General features: G+C 41.1%; 1 protein-coding gene and 1 long non-coding RNA gene across 2 annotated transcripts in view; one reads left to right on the top strand and one right to left on the bottom strand.

Moving 5' to 3' along the window:
• LOC125134497 (uncharacterized) overlaps window positions 1-21659 on the top strand; it is a 57085-nt gene that overhangs the window by 25832 nt on the left and 9594 nt on the right. The gene's annotated exons all lie outside the window — the stretch shown is intronic.
• COLEC12 (collectin subfamily member 12) overlaps window positions 15499-21659 on the bottom strand; it is a 189351-nt gene continuing 183190 nt past the window's right edge. Inside the window, exon 10 of the mRNA XM_047793871.1 lies at window positions 15499-16968. Within this exon, the coding sequence (XP_047649827.1) occupies window positions 16949-16968 (20 nt within the window). The 3' untranslated portion in view covers window positions 15499-16948. The remainder of the gene's footprint in view (window positions 16969-21659) is intronic.

Here is a 21659-nt window from a genome sequence, read left to right as displayed (position 1 = left end):
TCTGGTGTTGCTGTGGCTGTGGTGTAGGCTGGCAGCTACAGCTCTGATTCAACTCCTAGCCTGGGAATTTCCATATGCTGCAGGTGTGGCCCTAAAAAGGAAAAAAAAAAAAAAAAAAAAAAGGAATTACTCCATTGGTGGGCAGAATTGCCCCTGATTACCATGAAGAGTAGGGTTGATCCTATATACCAAAGATGTGGAGGAGTTGACTGGAACCCAGGGGACTCGCTTGGGTGTCTCATGGTGCTTCCCTGCCAGGGATAACAGTGGGAAACTTCAACAACTATGGCTTGATGAGGCCAAGGCAGTTAAAGGACTCAGGGCTGAGGTTCTGGCTCAGCCCACCAGGCAGACAGCCTCATCCATCTAGAGGACTGGCCAAGGTGAGTGAAGTCTAGCCTGGCTGGTAGGAGGTCAGTGAGGTCTTTATCTTGGCATCTGCTTTTCAGGGAACTCAAGGAAGATCCCCAATACCTGGCACAGGATTTAGATCTAGTAGGGAGGCCCTGTGTGGTTGACTGTCTGAATCTTTTTTAAAAATTTTTTAATAGTTTATTTACAATGTTCTGTCAAATGCTGCTGTACAGCAGAGTGACCCAGTTATACACATATATACCTTCTTTTTCTTGTATTATCTTCCATCATGTTCTATCACAAGGGATTGGCTAAAGTTCCCTGTGCTATACAGCAGGACCTCATTGCTTATCTGCTCCAAATCTTTCATGAATATATGAGTGAAAAACTGTGCCTGGTAGGAAAGGTGCTCAAGTTCATTCACCCTGAGATGTGCTTAGAGATCTCAGGGTGGTCTGCATGTTTACAAGTGGCACTGCCACCCCCTGATCCGTGAGGGTCACTAACTAGTTGCTTCTGTAGAACCAGGGTCTCGTGGTGAAGGCTCGCACACAGCGTTGGAAGTGCACCAAACCACCTCTGTGCTTGCCTCCCCCAAGCCACTGTGTCACCAGCAGGAACCATTATTGCTCTGGAATCAGAGTGACAGAAATACTATCCTTAAGGCTTAACCATTTTCTTTTCCCCCAATAAAAAACTAATCACACATGGCTGCAATTTGGATGCTGTGTTACTTTCACACTTTATTGCTCCACACATAAGCCAGTTAGTTGAATGTTTTTGTCAATGACTGGATGAATTCAGTTTTTCAATTATCCCATGGACCTTAGTCCACCAAATTACCAAAATGAATAGCAACTGTAATCTAATTATAGCGTTGACAGTGGTCAAAGGCTCAGCTAGACGAAAAATTGCTTTCCTTCTGCCTCTTCATCTCTCTCTCTCTCCTGGGATCAGTTGGTAGGAGATGAATTCTCCAACCAATGAGTCAACTTCTTGAGATGCAATCATAGGCCTGGGTGGACCTGGAGGTGTTTTTGCCCAGTGCCCAATGCTGAAAGTAGAGGCTTTGCTGACAGGGTCAGAAATCTGTCAGTCTGGAGTTCCCATTGTGGCTCAGCAGTAATGAACCTGACTAGTATCCACCAGGATGTGGGTTTGATCCCTGGCCTCACTCAGTGGGTTAAGGATCTGGCATTGCCGGGGGCTGTGATGTAGGTCACAGATGCAGCCCAGATCTGGCATTGCTGTGGCTGTGGTGTAGGCTGGCAGCTGCAGCTCCAATTTGACCCCTAGACCAGGAACTTCCGTATGCTGCAGGTGCAGCCCTAAAAAGACAAAGAAAGAAATCTATCAGTCTTTCACTCTGTTCCCATCTTTTTTACTTTCTCTTAAATTTTGACGTTTTGAAAGCCTGGCTCATTCATTCTCAACTCTGACATTTCTAGTGCATTCTTGTATGTTAGAACTTTGGAGGCATATTGGAAGAGATTGAACCACTCAGAACAAGAGCAAACAAGTAAGCCATAACTTACCATGCCGTCACTGCTAGGGTTGAAGACTTTCTCATGGTGTCTGAAAGCATCCACAGATGTTTGTTGCCTCATTCACTTGGCTAGCTTTTCAGGCCAGGTTGTTATTGAAGACATTTTCATTGCCCTGGCCTTTTGCTCTCATATTTAAATTAGCATACAACCTGCCTTTGGTACTGATAAAAATACGCATTTTACGTCCTTACCATAAGTTCCACATAGTTCTGGGTTGCTTTGCACAACTTTATCTCTGCGTTTTATTTTTTGAACATCTCTGTAACAGTAAGTATTGTAGTTGTGCCCAAAATGAAATTTACATGTCGATCAACCTTTGGCTGCATGTTAACAATGAGTTTGTGAGATAATCACAGTGCTTTATGTGACCTACCAAGGAAGAATCCTGGATCTAGGGAGTTCCCTGCTGGCTCAGTGGCTTAAGGATCTGGCATTATCACTGCTGTGGCTATGGTTGCTGCTGTGGCATAAGTTCAATCCCTGGCCCGGGAATTTCCATGTACCATGGGTGTGGCCAAAAAATGAAAAAGAAAAAAGAATACTGAATCTAGTTAGTAGTGAAGAAAAAAGTATAAGAGTTATGTGTTCTAAAATTGAAGGTTTGACTGTTAAGACCTGAAATCATAAAACTCCTGGAAGAAAACATAGGCATTAAGCTCCTTGACCTAGGTCTTGGCAATGAGTTTTTGAATCTGCAAAAGGAACAAGCAAAGATAAACAAGTGGGACTACATGAAACTAAAAACTTCTGCACAGCAGAGGAAACTATCGCCAAAATGAAAAGGCAACCTACTGAATCGAAGATGATTGCAAATCATAGATCTGATAAGGGACTACTATCTAAAATATGTAAAGAATTCATACAACTCAATAACAAAACTGATTAAAAAAATAGGCAGAGGATTTGAATGAACACTTTTCTAAAAAAAAAAAAAAAAAGTACAAATGGCCAAGTATATGAAAAGATGTTCAACATTGCCAATCATCAGGAAAAGGCAAATCAAAACCACAGTGAGATGTCACCTCACACCTGGCAGAATGACTGTTAGCAAAATGACAAATAACAAGTGTTGGTGAGCATGTGAAGAAAAAGGAACCCTTATTCATTGGCTGTGGGAATGTTAATTGGTGCAACCACTATGGAAAACAATACGGAGGTTCCTCAAATTAAAAATAGAACTATCTATTCTATGTGATCAATTCCACTTCTGGATATTTATCTGAGGAAAGCAAAAACACTAATTCAAAAAGCTATAGGCATCACCATGTTTATTGTAGCATTATTTACAATAACCAAGATATAAAAACAGCCTTAGTATTTATCAATGGATGAATGGATAAAGAAATTGTGATACACACACACACACACACACGTATACATACAGTGGATTGTTATTCAGCCTTAAAAAATGAAATCTTGCTATGTGTGACAACATGGATGGACTTTGAGAGCATTATACTAAGTGAAATAAAGCAGACAGAACAAGACAAATACTGTATGATCTCTCTTATATGCAGAATCCTGAAAAAAAACAAAACAAAAAAAAATGGAGTACAGAAATAGAACATGTTGGTGATTGCAAGAGGTGGGAGGTGGGATGGGAGAAATGGGTGATCTTTCAAAAAATAGTTTAAATAAATTGTATTTTTAAAAGTCAAAGAGAATATGGTATTTTCCAAGTTAATGTAACCACTAATATAATGTCAAAATAATGTCTAAATAGCAAGACAAAAACTAGCGAAAGGGGCAAAACAATATTTGATCCAGAAGAAGCCAGGGGATATGAGAAAGGGTATGTTTAAGACAGACATAAAACACAAGATGCTTGACTTAAATCCAAATACATGGGAATTACATTTCTTATAAGTGGGCCAAATAGTTCAGTAAAAATTACCAAAGATTAACTACTATACATTGCTGGTGAGAATGCAAAATATTACAGCCACTTTGGAGAAGCTTTGGAGATTTCTTACAAAACTAAACATACTCTTACCATATGATCCAGCAATCACACTCCTTGGTATTTATCCAAAGGAACTGAAAACTTATGTCCACTCAAAACCCTGAACACAGATGTTTATAGCAGCTTTATTTATTGCTAAAGCTTGGAGGCAACCAAGATATCCTTCCATAGGTGAGTGAACAAACTTTGGTACAGCCAAACCATGGAATATTATTCAGCACTAAAAAGAAATGAGATATTTAAGCTGTGAAAAGACACAGAAAAATCTTAAATGCATATCACCAAGTGAAAGAAGACAATAAGAAAAGGTTACAGGGAGTTCCTGTAAGCATGGCTTAGTGGATTAATAACCCAACAAGTATCCATGAGGATGTGGGTTCAATCCCTTGCCTTATTCAGTGGGTTAAGGATCTGGTATTGCCATGAGCTACGGTGTAGGTTGCACATGTAGCTTGGATCCTATGTTCTTGTGGCTGTGGTGTAGGCTGGCACTGTAGCTCTGATTCAACCCCTAGCCTGAGAACTTCTATATGCCATGGGTACGACCCTAAAAAGGCAAAAAAAAAAAAAAAGTTACCTACTATTTTATTCCAACTACATGATACTCTGGAAAAGACAAAACTATGGAGACAGTAAAAGCATCAGTGTTACTGGGCAGGGGAGGAGGATGTTACCAGGGAAGGGGGAGAAGGATGAATAGGTGGAGCTCAGGGTATTTTTAGGGTAGTGACAGTATTTTGTATCAAGCTATAAGACGGATATGGTCACGTAAACTGTGGACTTCAATTAACATAGCACTACTGGTTCATCAAATGTAAAAAGTGTAGCACATTAAAACTGGGATCCAAGCTGAGTCTGCAACCTACACCACAGCTGATGGCAACGCCGGATCCTTAACCCACTGAGCAAGGCCAGAGATCGAACCTGCAATCTCATGATTCCTAGTCAGATTCGTTAACCACTGTGCCATGACAGGAACTCCGTATTTTTATTTATTTTTTAAATTAAATTTTATTGCGGGTATAGTTGATTTACAATGTTGTATTAGTTTCAGGTATACAACAAAATGAATCATGTATTTTTTTTTCCACATAGGTTATTATAGAATCTTGCATAGACCTCCCTGTGCTATACAGTAGGCCCTTGTTTTTCATGTGCTATTTTACGTAAAGTAATGTGTATATGTTAATCCCAAACTCCTAATTTATCCCATCTCTTTATGTTTCCCCTTTGGTAACCATGAGTTTGATTTCGAGATCAATGAGTCTGTTTCTGCTTTGTAAACAAGTTCATTTGTATTATTTTCCAATTAGATTCCACGTATAAGTGATCTCACGTGATACTTGTCTTTCTCTCTCTGATCTTCTTCATTTAGTATGATACTCTCTAGGTCCATCCATGTTGCTGCAAAAGGCATTATTTCACTCTTTTTAATGGCTGAGTACTATTCCATTGTATATATGGACCACATCTTTATCCAGTCCTCTGTTGATGGATATTTAGGTTGCCTCCATGTCTTGGCTATTGTAAATGGTACAGCAGTGAATATTAGGGTGCATGTATTGGGCTTTATTATTGAGATTTGCATATTCTGGTGTAGACACCCTGAGAGGCTAGATCTTGCCTCAAGGCTGAGATCTGTCTTCCTGTAATAACCTGAGTCAGGTGTCTCTCTTCCTGTAATAACCTGAGTCAGGTGTCTCTCGGGGTGGACGTGTGAGTCTGTAGGGAGGAGAAAGGCACCTCATGGGGCTGAATGCCTAAACGGTGCTCCTGGATAGAGTGATTTCAAGGCGATTTCAGGTGGCAACCTGGAGCTGGGCGGGGAGGAATCCAGGTGAGGCCTCTATGCCCTGGAATTCTCGATGGCCAAGGTTGTCCTCCACGCTTTGGTTGTCTAGCAACGGGATGGTCTCTGTGACTATCTTTTATTGTGCTCTAGCCTTGACTGTAAACCTTCATCAGAGCTTCTAACCTTGAGACTGAAAGGGAAGGCTTTGTCTGTGCTTGGGTGTGCGTGTTGAGGGAGCAGAAATCCCCTCCCAGCTGTGATGATGGTAGGTGTCCAAGAGGGCCCAGGAGAAGGTGAAGCTTAGGGTGAAGCTTAGAATGTTATCCTTCAAATGCTAATCATGGGGATTGGTTTATTTTCTTATGAGAAGTGGTGCTTTCATATATAATTTCTAACAGTAGGAGATCATTTCTCAAAAAGAGCAATGGGACTGGACTAGAAAGAATGAGAATCCATACTTCATGCAAGTGTTCAGACAGAAGATCAACCTTGCCTACTTTTCATTGGTGCCTGGCACCTTCCCGTAGGGTTTCCTATTGCTGGGACCAGCCTGCCCCTGGCAGGTCTGTTCCTGGGGAGGGTCAGTTCCAACCTGTATTTGGATAACATGCTGGGTCCTGCCCTCCCCTGCTCTGGCCTCACGAGGTGCCTGTTGTTCCAGGGTATGTGTTAGCGAGCTGAGTTGCAGAGGGAGGAAAACTGTTCCCAGGCAAGGAGTGAAGCAACAGCCCTAAGTGCTAGGGTCAGTTGACCAAGCTGCCAGTTCTTGCTGCAGAAAAGATGGGGAAAATGCAGTGCTTATGATTCTGTCACCTGTGATGAAAAACGGAAACAGGAAAAGGTAATTCTGGGGCTCTGTAATTTCCAAACACCATAGCCATGGAGCCAAAAAGTGAGAGCAGATGATTTTGAGCAGATGATTGTTCACACCCCTGGAGGAGTGTGTGCAGTGGTGCTGGTGGCTCCAAAGCTGCTCTCAGCCAAAGCCCAGGGCTGAGGTGGGCAGATGGCTTTAGTGGACTTTAAGGGTTTTTCCACTGAAAGAACTCTCCAATGGATTATGGGTTTAAAAAATAAAAAAGGTAACAGCTTTCTCTTGGCTGATTCTCAAGCTCTCTCTCTTCCATTCTATGCATCTATTATCGATGTATCTATATTTCTCTATCTCTCTCCTTCCTTCTTTCTTTGCTTTTCTTCCTTACTTTCTCCTTCTCTCCCTCCCTCTCTCCCTTGTCCCCTTCTCCTTCTTTCACTCCCTCCCTCCCTCCCTTCCTTTCTTCCTTCCATCCTTCCTTCTTTACATCCATCCATCCCTTAATTTTTTTTTTTAATCTCTCGGAGAAGCACTAGGGTCTATATGAAGGTGCTGGTCATTATTCCTTGTGCCTGTTGATTCAGGCCTCTTGGTATACTTCACCCAGTGAAGCTGTAGGTGTAGGGTTGAAATTGCTGCAATACTGGTATAAAATGATTATTTCTTTGTAGAGTGTCAATTAAGTGGCATCTTATAGGACCTGAAATCTGGACTCTCTTATCAAGTGGACCCCAAACTATACCTTTGGAGTAAAAGGAGCTTATTTTAAAATAGTATTGTGCAAATGGAGGCATAGCAATTAGTTATTTAGGAACAAGTTACTATTATCATCAAAAGCAGTGTATCTATAGAACATATGACCATTGTACGTGCCGATTAAGCAAGAGAAAAATGAATATTTTATTAATTTTCCTATCTATGAATATCGTAGTGGAAGGTTGGAGCGGAAATCTTTTTTGGGTGTGGAATTATAGATTTTTAAGAATGTGTCAGCAAGTCCACTGGGGACTCTCTTGTTTTTTGTCTGTTTGAGTGGTATTTCCCAGAGCATCAGGCTTCTGTGCTTTTCCTCTTTTGCTGTTTCTTCTCAGGTGTCAGTAAGTGGGACCTGGGGATGCCCTCCTGCAGCTGAGTTTAGCAAGCCTCCCCCATATCCCTCTGACCTTCAGTTCCCTTTTAGTTGGCTTTTTGGAGTTTGGTTGAAGTTCCAGGAGAGATGCTTCTGGTGGGATTTGTATGGAGCAAAAACACAATATTTGTATAGATCATGAAGGGGGAGGTAGAACCTGTGAAGGAACTGCTCAGGATGGGGGCCAGAGCTGTTCTATGTGTCCAAGCATCCATCCATCCATCCATCCATGCATCCATCTTTCCATCTGTCCATCATTCATCTGCCCCTAAAACAAAGGGAGATCACACATTCTTTGATTTTGGAGATATCTAAATTCATTTTATTCATTTTGGGTATGTATGATGTATGCACGTAAAAAGTTAAAGATTGGTGTTTTCAATCTTTTTTTTTTTTAAACAATGAACCTCAAATGGAACCTCATGTGAAATCAATATGCAGCCATCTAGATGTTGCTACAGTTGCTTGGCAGATACCCTCCTTCCAACCCTATGCATCTTTTCAGGATCCCTGAGCTCCCTGCAGCACAGTTTACGGACTTCTATGCTTTGTATGAAACAGTATTGATGATGTGGTCCCTTTATGGGTCTTGGGGGCATTAAGGGAAGGGAGAGCCCATTGGGGGCCAGAGATGTTCGAGGTTGTGTCTTTAAAGAGAGAGTGTGCCTTGAAAGGGGAGTCATGTTTGGACCCATGAAGGGAGGGGGGACACACCAAGTGGCAGGAGAGAGGCCAGGGATCATATGAGTACAGGTGGGGAGAGGGTGTCATTCAGGATCCAATAAGAGAATGATGGCACCCTCAGCTGCGGAATTGAAGAGGAGGTAATAACTGACAAATGTGCAGACAGGTTTAGGGAAAACAATAAAAGATGTGCAGAATCTTGGTGTTAGTGGCAGCTGTGAACCACCTCTAGGGCCAAGAGGAGGTTGCCACTCCTGAAGGCAGAGGGAGAGCTGGATTGTCTGACAGAGGTGGGCCTTTGATAGAGGGATGTAGCCTGTCCCCGGTGACCTTCAGGGAGGAAGCCATGAAAACCAACACCCCATGTCACTCTGTCCCACCAGTGTTTCTCATTGTCCAAATCAACTTTGGGAAGCCTCTACCTTCCTAAGCCCAGAGAATGGTGAAGGAAGGAGCTGGAGGGACAAATAGAAAATAACCACATGGAGAGCTGTTGAGTTAGAGCCTAAAGCCTTGTATCAGTTAGCTCTTATTCCTGTAATGCTGTGTAATAAACAACCCCCAATCACAGTGGAATGTATATCCCAGTACATATTTATTCTCACTGGTTTGTGGATTGTCCATGTGGCTCTGCTGCAGGTGCTGAAGGTGGAGCTGGCTCTGCTTCTTGTTGCAGGTCTGTCTTGGCTGGGACGGCTTTGTTCCATGTGTGTTCACTCTAGACCCCAGACCTCAGGGGCAGCAGCTCCTTAGGAGAAGCCCTCGTTAAGGTGATGGCAGATATGCAAGAGGGAAAACACAATTACCCAAGAATTTACCAAGTCTTCAGTCACATGATATCCACCAGTATTGGCCAAAGCAAGTCACATGGCTGAGCCCAAGTCAAGGGGCCTGGAAGGTACCCTCCTCCCAGAGAGACAAGAGAATGGCAAATGGATAGATTCAGGGAGGTACAAAGATTGGAACCAGTACTTCAATCCACCAGTCTCCATGGGAGGGTGAAGTGGAAAATACAGTTGACCCTGGAACAACCTGGGGTGATGGGTACCAACCCTCTGCACATAACTTGTAGTCCTCTCTCCATATATACCATTTGGTTCCTCTGTATCCATGCCGTCATATCAATGGATTCAACAAACTATGGATTGTGTGGTACTGTGGTCTGCATTTATTGAAAAAATCTGAAAATAAAGGGATACATACAGTTCCAACCCATGTTGTTCAAGGGTCAACTCTTTGTTGTACAGGAGGGGAACTGCCGTGGGGGGCTTTGGAAGTACAACTCCTATTTACACCCCTCCTACTCATCCCCACTCTTCCTTTTATCAGACTGTTTAGCTTAGCAGGTGACTGTATTTCACAGCTAAAGGCTATATTCCCCAGCCTCCCTTGCTGAAGTGAAGCTATGTGATAAAGTTCTGGACAAAGAGATGTAAGTGGAAAGGATTATACAGTTTCTGCCCTTAAAGGGATTCACTTCTTTTCCCACCTCTCCCTCAAGCCTGCTTCCTGGAATGTGGGTGTAGTGTTGAGCCCTCCTGGACCTTGCAGATGAGGGTGATGGCTTCAGGATGGCAGAGTGGGAAGACAGAATGGTGGCTCCCTGGGCAGCTTATGTTCACATAGTTAGGTGGAGGGCAAGAAGCCTCCATCATATTTAGGCTGCTGTTATTTTGGGTTTTTATTTCAGCAGCCAAATCTGTAATTAGTGCAAAAGGATAGGAGCCTCTACTCTGAGACCCAGTGGAAGGGATAACACAGAAAGAGGTACAAATGCTTTCAGTATTTACTGGACTAAAAGAGAAGCAGTATCGCAATTTATTTATTTTTTATTTATTTTTTATTTTTATTTTTTTTATTTTTTTGTCATTGTTGTTGTTGCTATTTCTTTGGGCCGCTCCCGCGGCATATGGAGGTTCCCAGGCTAGGGGTCGAATCAGAGCTGTAGCCACTGGCCTACACCAGAGCCACAGCAACGCGGGATCCGAGCCACGTCTGCAACCTACACCACAGCTCACGGCAACGCCGGATCGTTAACCCACTGAGCAAGGGCAGGGATGGAACCCGCAACCTCATGGTTCCTAGTTGGATTTGTTAACCACTGCGCCACAACGGGAACTCCAGTATCGCAATTTAAATTTTTCTCCTTGTTAACTCCTGTCTGGTATTTTGGAAGAAGGCACTAGGAGTGACTGCCTTTCAATCATTGATGGAAAGTCTCCCTAATGATAACAGGCTGAGCAATGCCAGTTCTGAATCAGTTCTGGACCAGTGCTGGTTTTGTCCAGGAGCAGAGGGCCTGGTGGGAGAGAAAGACAAGGGAGGGAGCTATTTGCTGCTTGTTTGAATAGGTCTCAAAACCAGGAAATGGAGGGCAGGATTCAAACTTGGGTTTATTTGGCTCCAAAGCTCATCTCCTTTCATTGGACACTAATTATATCAGACAACTCTGTGAAAGGTCCAGTTACTCTGGAATCTAGGGTAGTTTCTCCAAACTGGACCTCTTTGGCCAGCCACAGCATGGGCACCAGATGGACTTCTGCCTCTTTGCTCACTGATAATGAAGGGATTGGTCCAGTATTTTTTTTTTTTTTGTAATGGCCACACCTGTGACATTTGCAAGTTCCCAGGTCAGGGATTGAATCTATATAACCAATGCTGGATTCTTTAACCGACTGCGCTGGGCCAGGAATTGAACCCACACCTCTGCAGAGCTACTACAGTCGAATTCTTAACCTATTGCACCATAGCGGGAACTCTAGGTCTAGAACTTTTATCTCAAGTGCACAAATCGGGAGTCCTCCATTATTTCCCTGTCTCTATATAGAGAGACTTGGTGGCTTGACTGATTTCTTGTGGCAAAAAACCAAAATACAACGCAGAAAGCCCAGACTCTCAGGATACTCTTGGAGCATAGGTGACAGCATGATGGGGTGGAAGCTAGGTGGCCATGGGTGCAAATTGCAGTACTTGGAGAATTATTTAACCTGTCTAATCTTCAGTTTCCTTCCCTAGGGGTTGGAGATAGTATATGCCGAGTTCGTAACCCATAAGAGGTGCTATTATGGGGGCTGTTGTGGAGCCACTGCTTTGTGCTGGGTTTTGTCAGGCCTGGCCTAGCTCCTTTGCTCTCAGGCCTAGGAACTTATTTTAAGAATCTTATAAATTCCTTGCAGCTTGCAGGCATGATTTAGTGGGTCATGGCAATGAGTGATGATTAAAGAATACAGCAAAGTCTGGCACCAAAGATTGGAAGACTGGCCAAAGGACAATTCTCCACCCCTGGCCAAAAGGATTAGAGTGAGACCCTTTGGTCAAGCCCCTTTAATGACCTGTATGGACCAACAGTTGGCAGGCGTGTCCTCACTGGCAGCTGCCTCCTGCCCAGGTTGCATAGGTGATCCCTGTTTTACAAACCCAAGGCCCCTCAGTCCTTGGGGGAAGACTAAAGGCTGAGACATCATCCTGGCTGTGGCAGGCAGGGCGGGACTGAAACAGTTCATTCGTAGACTCATTCATTGAGAAATTGGAAAACCAGGAGCTCTGCTTCTGGAGAATTAAAGCACTCCTGCTTAAGCCTGCTTTTCTTTGGACTTTTGCCCACCTGGTGTAACCCGGGCAGGCTACATACTTATTTGAACAAGGATATCTAGGAAGAGAGGAAAAAGGATGAATGGATGGAGCAAAATCTCTTTAACATCTGCTTTGTGATTTATAAAAGAAGCGTGACGTCATGCCATTAAGGGATTCTTTCCAGGAAAATAAAGCTACCATGCAAAGAAATGCCTTCTTTGAAAGATGGCAAAAGTTCACCTTTACTTCTAGAACCATTGAATATAACTGTAAGGAAAGAGATACTTCATTACAATGCCATTTAGAAAAGGTTTCTAAAACTTTTCCTTGACTCAGGACCGTATTTTGATAAATAGCATGAATCTGTTTTGCCAGCTGATTCTCTTCAATCAATCTTCTGCCCATAATATGTATATTACACATATACCCAATATAGTGGATGTAGAATAACTATTATCCACATAAATTCCTTCATTTCTCCTGCTTGGCTTCTCCCATTCAACAGTTCTTTTAATATTTCATGGCTGACTGGCCACATTCACCTTTCTCCTCCTCCTTTTTTTTTTTTTTTTTTGCCACACCTGTGGCATGGGGAGGTTCCCAGGCTAGGGGTCTAATTGGAGCTGCAGCCACTGGCCCACACCACAGCCACAGGAATGACAGATCCAAGCTGCATCTGCAACCTATACCACAGCTCATGGCAACACCTGATCCTTAACCCCCTGAGCAAGGCCAGGGATAGAACCCACGTCCTCACGGATGCTAGTTGGGTTTGTTACCACTGAGCCACTACAGGAACTCCCACCTTTCTCTTCTTAGTTCAGTAATGTTTAGGCCTCTCAGCTAATCTGTAGATCATCAACGCAGTGAAAGGGTTTTCTTCTGTATTACCTAGAGCACTTGTGTGTAGCATTTAGCACAGCAAGAAGAATTAGTTCTTTCTTTGGGGTGCCTCTGTTGGGAAAGGATTCAGGCTAGAAATGATGCTTGAGCTGAATCTTAAAGGTGGTACTTTCTTTTTTTTTATTTTGTCTTTTTAGGGCTGCACCTGAGGCATATGGAGGTTCCCAGGCTAGGTGTTGTTGAATTGGAGCTGTAGCTGCAGGCCCACGCCACTGCCACAGCAACATGGGATCCGAGCCGCATCTGCGGCCTACACCACAGCTCACAGCAATGCTGGATCCTTAACCCACTGAGTGAGGCCAGGGATCGAACCTGCATCTTCATGGATGCCAGTCAGATTCGTTTCTACTGCGCCACAATGGGATCTCCAAAGGTGGTACTTTCAAGGTACAAAAGATAGGGAAGGGAAATCCAGGTAGGAGATAGGGGTAAGAAAAAGCCTGGAGGAAACTGCAGATGGCTTGTAAGGGTGTTCTGGCACATGCCGAACGAGGGCAGAGTTGCAGCTGGAGGAAAGGCTACAGGTGTGGTTGGGAACCTGGTCACCAGGGCCTCATCTCCCCTGCATGTAGGTCCTATGGGCAACTCCAAAAATCTTAAACTGGGGCTAAGGGTTAGGATGGAGTTAGATTTGGGGACATAAAAATAAGGAACCTGGTTAGATTTGCATGACAGTGATGTGGGCAAGGGGCAAGTCTTCAAATTAGCCTCAGTTTCTGCATTTCTTTTTTTTTTTTTTTTTTTTGTCTTTTGTCTTTGTTGTTGTTGTTGCTGTTTCTTGGGCCGCTCCCACGGCATATGGAGGTTCCCAGGCTAGGGGTTGAATCAGAGCTGTAGCCACCGGCCTACGCCAGAGCCACAGCAACGCAGGATCCGAGCCGTGTCTGCAACCGACACCACAGCTCACGGCAACGCCGGATCGTTAACCCACTGAGCAAGGGCAGGGATCGAACCCGCAACCTCATGGTTCCTAGTTGGATTCGTTAACCACTGTGCCACGATGGGAACTCCTGCATTTCTTAAGTAGAGAAAAAGGTTTCACACCAAGATTAGAAGAGATAATGTATATGAAAGTGCTAAATACATTTACACTTTTATTATTATTGTTGTTGTTGTTGTTTTTGGCCTCACCCGTAGCACGTGGAAGTTCATGGGCCAGGGATCAAACCTGAGCCGCAGCAGTGACAGTGCTAGATCCTCAACCACTAGGCCACTAGGGAACTCCACTTTTATTATTATTATTACTACTACTCTTGTTATTATTAGACTTCTTTGAGCCATAAATGAGTTAATATACTTTTTCAATAAGAGATCGGCCTTGGAGTTCCCATCGTGGCTCAGTGGAAATGAATCTAACTAGCATCCATGAGGACACAGGTTCGATCCCTGGTCTCACTTAGTGGGTTAAGGATCTGGTATTGCTGTGAGCTGTGGTGTAGTTCGTGGATGTGGCTTGGATCCCACATTGCTGTGACTGTGGTGTAGGCCAGCAGCTGCAGCTCCAATTAGACCCCTAGCCTGGGAACCTCCATATGCCACAGATGTGGCCCTAAACACGCACACACACACACATACACACACACACACAAAGGGATCAGTTTTGTCATCTGAGGCAAAATACACATGCTTAGTATTGTTACCTGATTTATAGATGCACATGATTTATGTAGCTTTCTACTTCCTTAAACATCTGGTTTTTCAATGGGAGCAGGTATTACTGTTTGTTGTCTGCTTTAGTTTAAACTCTAACTGCTGAAACTGGAAAGATATGGAAAGAGTTGAACATTGATCACAGAAGGGGAAAAGAAAGGGAGTTTTCTTTCTGGTCATGCATTCATTTTTTCAAAAGGGCTTTAAAAAGCAAAACCATTTCCATCTTCTCATAGCTACTCAGGTGCCTGAAGACTTCATGACATTAGACTTCCCCAGTCTCTCTTCCCAGAAGAGCATCACTTGTGAGGAGGTGAATAGAAACCTGTGATGTAAATAGCTAAAGATACAGAGGAGTATGTTAAGCATCTCATAATGTGAGATTTTAATCTGTTGTTTATTTATTTATTTATTTACTTTTGGTTGCACCCATGGCATATGACAGTTCCTAGGCCAGGAAGTGAATCTGAGCCGCAGCTTCGACCTGTCACAGCTGCAGCAACGCTGGATCCTTAACCCACGGCACCACAGCAGGAACTCCTCATCTGTGGGTTATTAAGATGGAACCTGCTTCCTAAGGAAAATTAGAACCTTTTCAAAGTTTGAGTCTGAATCCTGCCTCACTCCTTGGTAATGATGTGACCCAGGAAATGATGTCATGTCCCTGAGTGCCCCCATCCCCGTCTATAAAATGCTTCTTAGGGTTGCTGGGAGGATGACATGAGATCTGACTGAAGCCTGACAAGTGAGAAGTGCTGGGTAAACTATTATTAGGGCTGGGCAAGAAGCACTTCAGCTGGCATCAGACATTTAATTTCAAGCTGCTCCTGAACGTGAATCTTAACTGACCCACCTAAAAAACTGGAAGAGGATGCAAAAAAGGATAGAGTATAGTCTATGGAAGGTCTTGAGCTGAAGAGGTACCAGAGCCTAGTGCTGGCCTTGTGTCACAAGGCCCAGACCACAGTAGGTGCACCTGGACAGGACAGTAGGACCTAAAGGTGCTGAGGGGGTGGCCATTCGTGGGCTGCAGAAACGGCATGAATGGTGACCCGGGGCAAGACAACACAGTCCACACGGCTGCAGGTATGAAAGTCAAACTCTGTCTTTATTCTTTTACCGTCGTATGTGGGATAGGTAGCAGCACTGCCTGGGGAGCTCCTTGGGAAGGGAGGAGAGGGTATCTGTTGATGGAAATCTTACCTTTGAGCATCAGTTACATCTAAGCCTATTTTCAGCACATTTCATGTTTGACTTTTCAATGGCAAAGTCAAGGAGTTGAAGGAAGATGGGCTCAGAGGAAAGGTTCTTTGCAAGAGTTCAACATAGTGGCCAAAAGTTTATTCTTGCTTTTCATCATGCATGTGCTTTGGAATTATTATTAGTAGTATTTTTTGAATCTGACTTAAGGAAACACAAACTTTCTAGGTAGCATATAGCTGTCCCCATCTTTTTAGCATCTCTGCCTTTGGCCAATGTGATGACCCATAGCAGGGCTGACATTCAGTGTCAGTTCTGATGGGTCTGATACCAAGTATATTCAAACATCAGGGCCTTCTAGATAGCCAGATTCAGGTGCTCTGCCTTTTCCAACAGATGCCTCTCCACCACCCCTGACTCCACCAAAATGAAATAAAAGCACATCCTGAGTTGACCACTTCCTCTGAGTCTGGCAGACACAGCAAGAATGTTGGTTGCTGATGGATTCACTGAATACAGAGCCCACTTGACTGACACGTGTATGCTCAGGCTTGACCTACACAGGCAAAATCTGCAAGGACATTTCTAGATATTTCAAGTGATTGACTCCTCTGAGGAAATGATACATTAAAAAAAATATATATATATATACACACATATATTTAATAATTTTTTAAAACCACAGCTGAAAACAAATTCTCTGCCACTGGGTAGAATTAAATCTGACAAGTAACCCTATGAGTTTTTATTAGTACCATTATTGTTTTCTTTGGTTTCATGTACTATATTGGTAAAATGACAAAAAAAAAGGATAAAAAGGAAAACAATTGTAAAAAGGCAAATATTTTGTACAAAAATACAAAGTTTTTAAAAGCTCTTTAAGTGTATTTCTTATTGTTACTAAGAGTTGGCTTATATATCTGTATGTCTGCATATTTTTCCTACATTTGGGATTTTAGAAATGTAAGGTACTGTTTACACAGTATGTTTCCGGTTCTTCCTAAAGCTCAATAACCAATGATAAGCTTTCTCTGATTGGAGTGTTCCATACTCTGGAAGATACGATTTGCATAACAGTATGGTTACTAGCTGAGGAAAATCTATGCCATTCAGTCCATTTGCATACTGAAAAATCAATATATCATTACTGGGGGACATTTTTGTCCCAAAGTCCTTGAGTAATGGCGGATTGTAAAGAACACTGGCTGTCAATTTTTTCAGTAATTGGTTTTCAGTGCTTTTTTTTCAATCTGCTGAGAAGTTGATGCAATCTGAAAGAAGTATCCTTTGCCTTTGAGAACTGTCCGAAAATTTGCTCCTATTATTATATCATGGTCCATTATAATGCAGATGCTAGTACTAGAAGAGAGGAAAAAAGGGTGGGTGTTAGTTTTTTCTTAAAGAATAATGTTAACATACAATTTTAAAAAAGGGAACATGTTTTTATAGGAAACATTCCAAAAATCATTCAATAATTATTTTTTCAAAGAAATGCCTGGATGGGATGGACATGCTGTAAAATTAGGTTGTGATGATTGTTGTATGCCTATAAATGTTATAAAATTCAATAAGTAATAAAAAACACTTATGAATAGTAAAAACGAACAAAAAGAAATGCCTGGAAGTTTTTATTCAGACTAAATAAAAGGTAAATTTCATTTTGAAGGAGCCTATTCTGGGGAATCTTAGTCCCATTTCAAACCCTGTTGTATATTTAAAGTGCTAAAAGAGTAAATATTAAAAATGTTTAATACTTAAACATTTCAATGGACATTGGTTTACTGTAGTGAGCATTTTACAATACATACAAATTTGGAATCATGTACACTTGAAACTAATATAATGTTATATGTCAATTTTATCTCAAAAAATTTTTTTAAGTTTTTAATTTTACTTTTTCTTTTTAGGGCCGCACCTGGAGCATATGGAAGTTCCCCATCTAGAGGTCAAATTGGAGCTGCAGCTGCCAGCCACTGCCACAGCAATGCCAGATCCAAACTACGTCTGTGATTCTATGCCACAGCTCAAGCCAACACCGTATCCTTAACTCACTGAGCAAGGCTGGGGATGAACCTGAATCCTCATGGACATTACATTGGGTTTTTAATTCACTGAGCCACAGCAGGAATGCCTCGAATTTTTAAAACAAAGTTGAAGATAAACAAAAACCTCCAATAGACTTTGCTCAAACTATTTTTGGTAGTAAGTGGGGCACAAATTATGCATTTATCTGTTCAACAGTCATGTATGGAATACCTTTAGTGTGTCCAGCACTGGTCTAAGTGCTAGGGGTCTCCGGATTTCATAAGGAACGCCCAGCCTGGTCAGTTTCAGGAAAAGAACACAAATATCTAAACAAGATATTACAGTAGAGAGTGACAAATGACCCTAGATTTGTCATTTGTCAGCTACCTTTGGCCATTTGGGATTTGAGTTGGGACAAGGATTTCTCATTATAGGATCCTTCAAAATGAATTCTATCTTTTATTTAGTCTGAATAAGAACTTCTATGCATTATTAACTATAGTCACCATGCTGTATAGTACATTACATCACATCACCATGCCTTATTTATTTTATAACTGGAAACTTATACCTTTCAGTTCCTTTACCCATTTTGTATACACCACCAATCCCTGCCTCTGGCAGCCACCTATTTTCTGTATCTGTAAGTTCCTTTTTTTTTTTTTTTAAGGTTCCATATAAGTGCAATCATATGGTATTTGTCTTTCTCTGACTTATTTCACTTGGCATAACATCCTCGGGGTAATCCATGTTGTCGCAAACGGCAATACTTCATTCTTTGTAATGGCTGAATAATAATGTTCCATTGTATGTATATATGTATGGGCATTTTCTTTACCCGTTCATCCACCAATGGACTCTTAGATTACTTCCATATCTTGGCTATTGTAAATAATGCTCATTGAATGTGGGGCTCATATTTCTTTTCAAGTTACTGTTTTTGTTTCTTTAGAAAAATACTTAAAGGGGAATTCCTGGATCCTATGGTACTTTATTTTTAATATCTCTAGGAACCTTCATACTGTTTTCCATAGTGGCCACACCAATTTACCAAGGGGAACATTTCTGATGAGTGTTGGTGACCTCTTACAAGAGAGGTTGTTGAAAATACATAAGTACATAAGGGTTCCCCTTTTCTCTACATTTCTCCCCTTTTCTCCTTGCAAACTCTTGTTATTTCTTATCTTTTTTTTTTTTTTGGCTTTTTAGGGCCACACCCACAGCATATGGAAATTCCCAGGCTAGGGGTCTAATCAGAGCTACAGCTGCAGGCCTACATCACAGCCACAGCAACGCCAGATCTATGTCTTCAACCTACACCACAGCTCATGGCTGGATCCTTAACTCACTGAGAAAGGCCAGGGATCAAACCTGCAACCTCATGGTTCCTATCAGGTTCGTTTCTGCTGCGCCACAACGGGAACTCCTCTTGTCTTTTTTATAGTGACCATTTTAACAGGTGAGAAGTGAAATATCATTGTGATTTTGATTTGCATTTCCCTGATGATTAGTAATGTCAAGCACATTTTCATGTACCTGTCGGCCATCTGTATGTTTCTTTGGAAAAAATGTCTATTCAGATCTGCCCATTTTTCATTTGGACTGTTGGTGTTTTGCTATTGAGTTGTGTGAGTTTTTTTATGTTTTGGGAATATTAGCCCCTTATCAGGTCTACAATTTGCAAGTATTTTTTTCCCATTCAGTAAGTTGCCTCTTTGTTTTGCTGATGGTTTCCTTTGCTTTGAAGATTTATAGTTTGATATAGTCTCACTTGTTTATTTCTTACTTTTGTTGTTGGATCCAAAAAACATTGCCAAGGTCAGTGTCAAGGAGATAACTGCCTATGTTTTCATCCAGGAATTTTATAATTTCAGGTCATTTGAGTCTTTCATCCATTTTGAGTTTATTTTGTGTATGATGTGAGAGTGGTCCAGTTTTCTCAACAGCATTTATTGAGAAACTGTCCTTCCCCATTGTATATTCTTGGGTCTTTTGTCAGAAATTAATTGACCACATATACACGGGTTTATTTCTGGACTATCTATTCCATTTCATGTTTCATGTATCTGTTTTTATGCCACTCCACACATTTTTTTATTACTGTAGCTTTGTAATATAGTTTGAAATCAGGGAGTGTGTCTAGTTTTGCTCTTTGTCAAGATTACTTGGCTATTTGGGGTCTTCTGTGGTTCCATACAAATTTTAGGATTATTTGTTTTATTTACATGAAAAATACCATTGAAGTTTTTATAGGGATTGCATTGAATCTATAGATTGTTTTGGTAGTATGGACATTTTCACAATATTCTTCCAATCCATGAGCACAGAATATCTTTCCATTTATTTGTGTCATCTTCAATTTCTTTCATAAGTGTCTTATAGTTTTCAGTGTAGAGGCCTTTCACCTCATTGATTAAATTTATACCTAAGTATTTTATCCTTTTTGATGCAACAATTGTAAATGATAGTTTTCCTAATTTCTCTTTCTGATAGTTTGTTACAGTGTATAGAAACACAACATATTTCTGTATATTGAGTTTTGTATCCTGCAATTTTTTTGAATTCATTTATTCTAACAGTTGGTGGAGTCATTAAGGTTTTCTCTGCATAAAATATGTTACCTCCAAATTGTGACAGTTTTACTTCTTCCTTTCTGATTCAGATGATTTTTATTTCTTTTTCTTGCCTAACTGCTCTGGCTAGGATTTCTAATACTATGTTAAGTAAAAGCAGTGAGAGTGGGCATCTTTGTCTTGTACCTGATCTTAGAGGAAAAGTATTCAGCTTTGTATCACTGAGTATGATGTTAATTGTGATCTTGTCAAATTCCCTTTATTGAGAGATTCCCTCTACAGGGAATCTATTTTGCTGAAAGGTTTTTTTTTTTTTTTTTTTTTTTAATCACAGATGGACATTGAATTTTGACAGATGCTTTTTCTGCATCTACTGAGTTGACCATATGATTTTTTTTTCTTTCATTCTGTTAATATAGTGTATCACATTGATTGATCTGTGTATGTTAAACTATCCTTGGATAAATCTCACTTGATCATGGCATATGATCCTTTTTACTGTATTGTTGAATTCAGTTTGCCAATATTTTGTTTAGGATTTTTACATCTATAGTTCATCAGGGATATTGGCCTATACTTTTCTTTTCTTAGAGTGTCATTGTCTGGCTTTGGTATGAAGGTAATGCTGGCCTCATAAAATTAGTTTGGAAATGTTTCCTCCTCTTCTATTTTTTGGAAGACTTTGAGAATGATTGGTATTAATTCTTCTTTAAATGTTTGGTAGAATTCACTGGTGAAGCCATCTGGTCCTAGACTTATTGGGAGGTTCTTGATTACTTATTCAGTCTCTTTACTAGTAATTGGTCTGTTCAGATTTTTTAAATTTCTTCATGATTTAGTCTTAGTAGATTGTAGGTTTCTAAGAAATTTATTTCTTCTAGTCTAATTTGTTGGTGTATAATTAATTATTCATTGTAGTCTCTTGTGACAGTTTGTATTTCTGTAATACCAGTTATAATGTCTCCTCTTTCATTTTTATTTCATTTATTTGAGTCCATCTTTTTCTTGGTAAGTCTAGCTAAAAGGTTGTCAATTTTTGTTTTATCTTTTCAAATACCAGCTCTATCATTAATCTTTTCTATTGTATTTTTAGTCTCTATTTTATTTATTTCCACTCTTATATTTATTTCCTTCCTTCTACTAACTTTGGGCCTCATTTGTTTTTTCTAGTTCCTTGAGGGGTTGTTTGAGATCTTTTTTATTTCTTGATGTAGGATTTATTGCTATGAACCTCACTCCTAGAATTGCTTTGTTATATCCTGTAAGCTTTGGTATGTTGCATTTTTATTTTCATTTGTCTCACAAAAATTTTTTTGGCTGTGCCTGTGGCATGTGGAAGTTACTGGGCCCAGGGGTAAAACCTGTGCCACAGCAGCGACCCAAGAAATTCAGCAGCAATGCTAAATCCTTAACCCACTGCACCACAGGAGAATTCCTATCTCATTATTATTT

Source organism: Phacochoerus africanus, chromosome 8, assembly GCF_016906955.1.
Source record: "Phacochoerus africanus isolate WHEZ1 chromosome 8, ROS_Pafr_v1, whole genome shotgun sequence".
Classification (NCBI taxonomy): Eukaryota; Metazoa; Chordata; class Mammalia; order Artiodactyla; family Suidae; genus Phacochoerus; species Phacochoerus africanus.
Note: the sequence above shows the minus strand (reverse complement) of the source record. Positions and strands in the feature narration are given on the sequence as shown.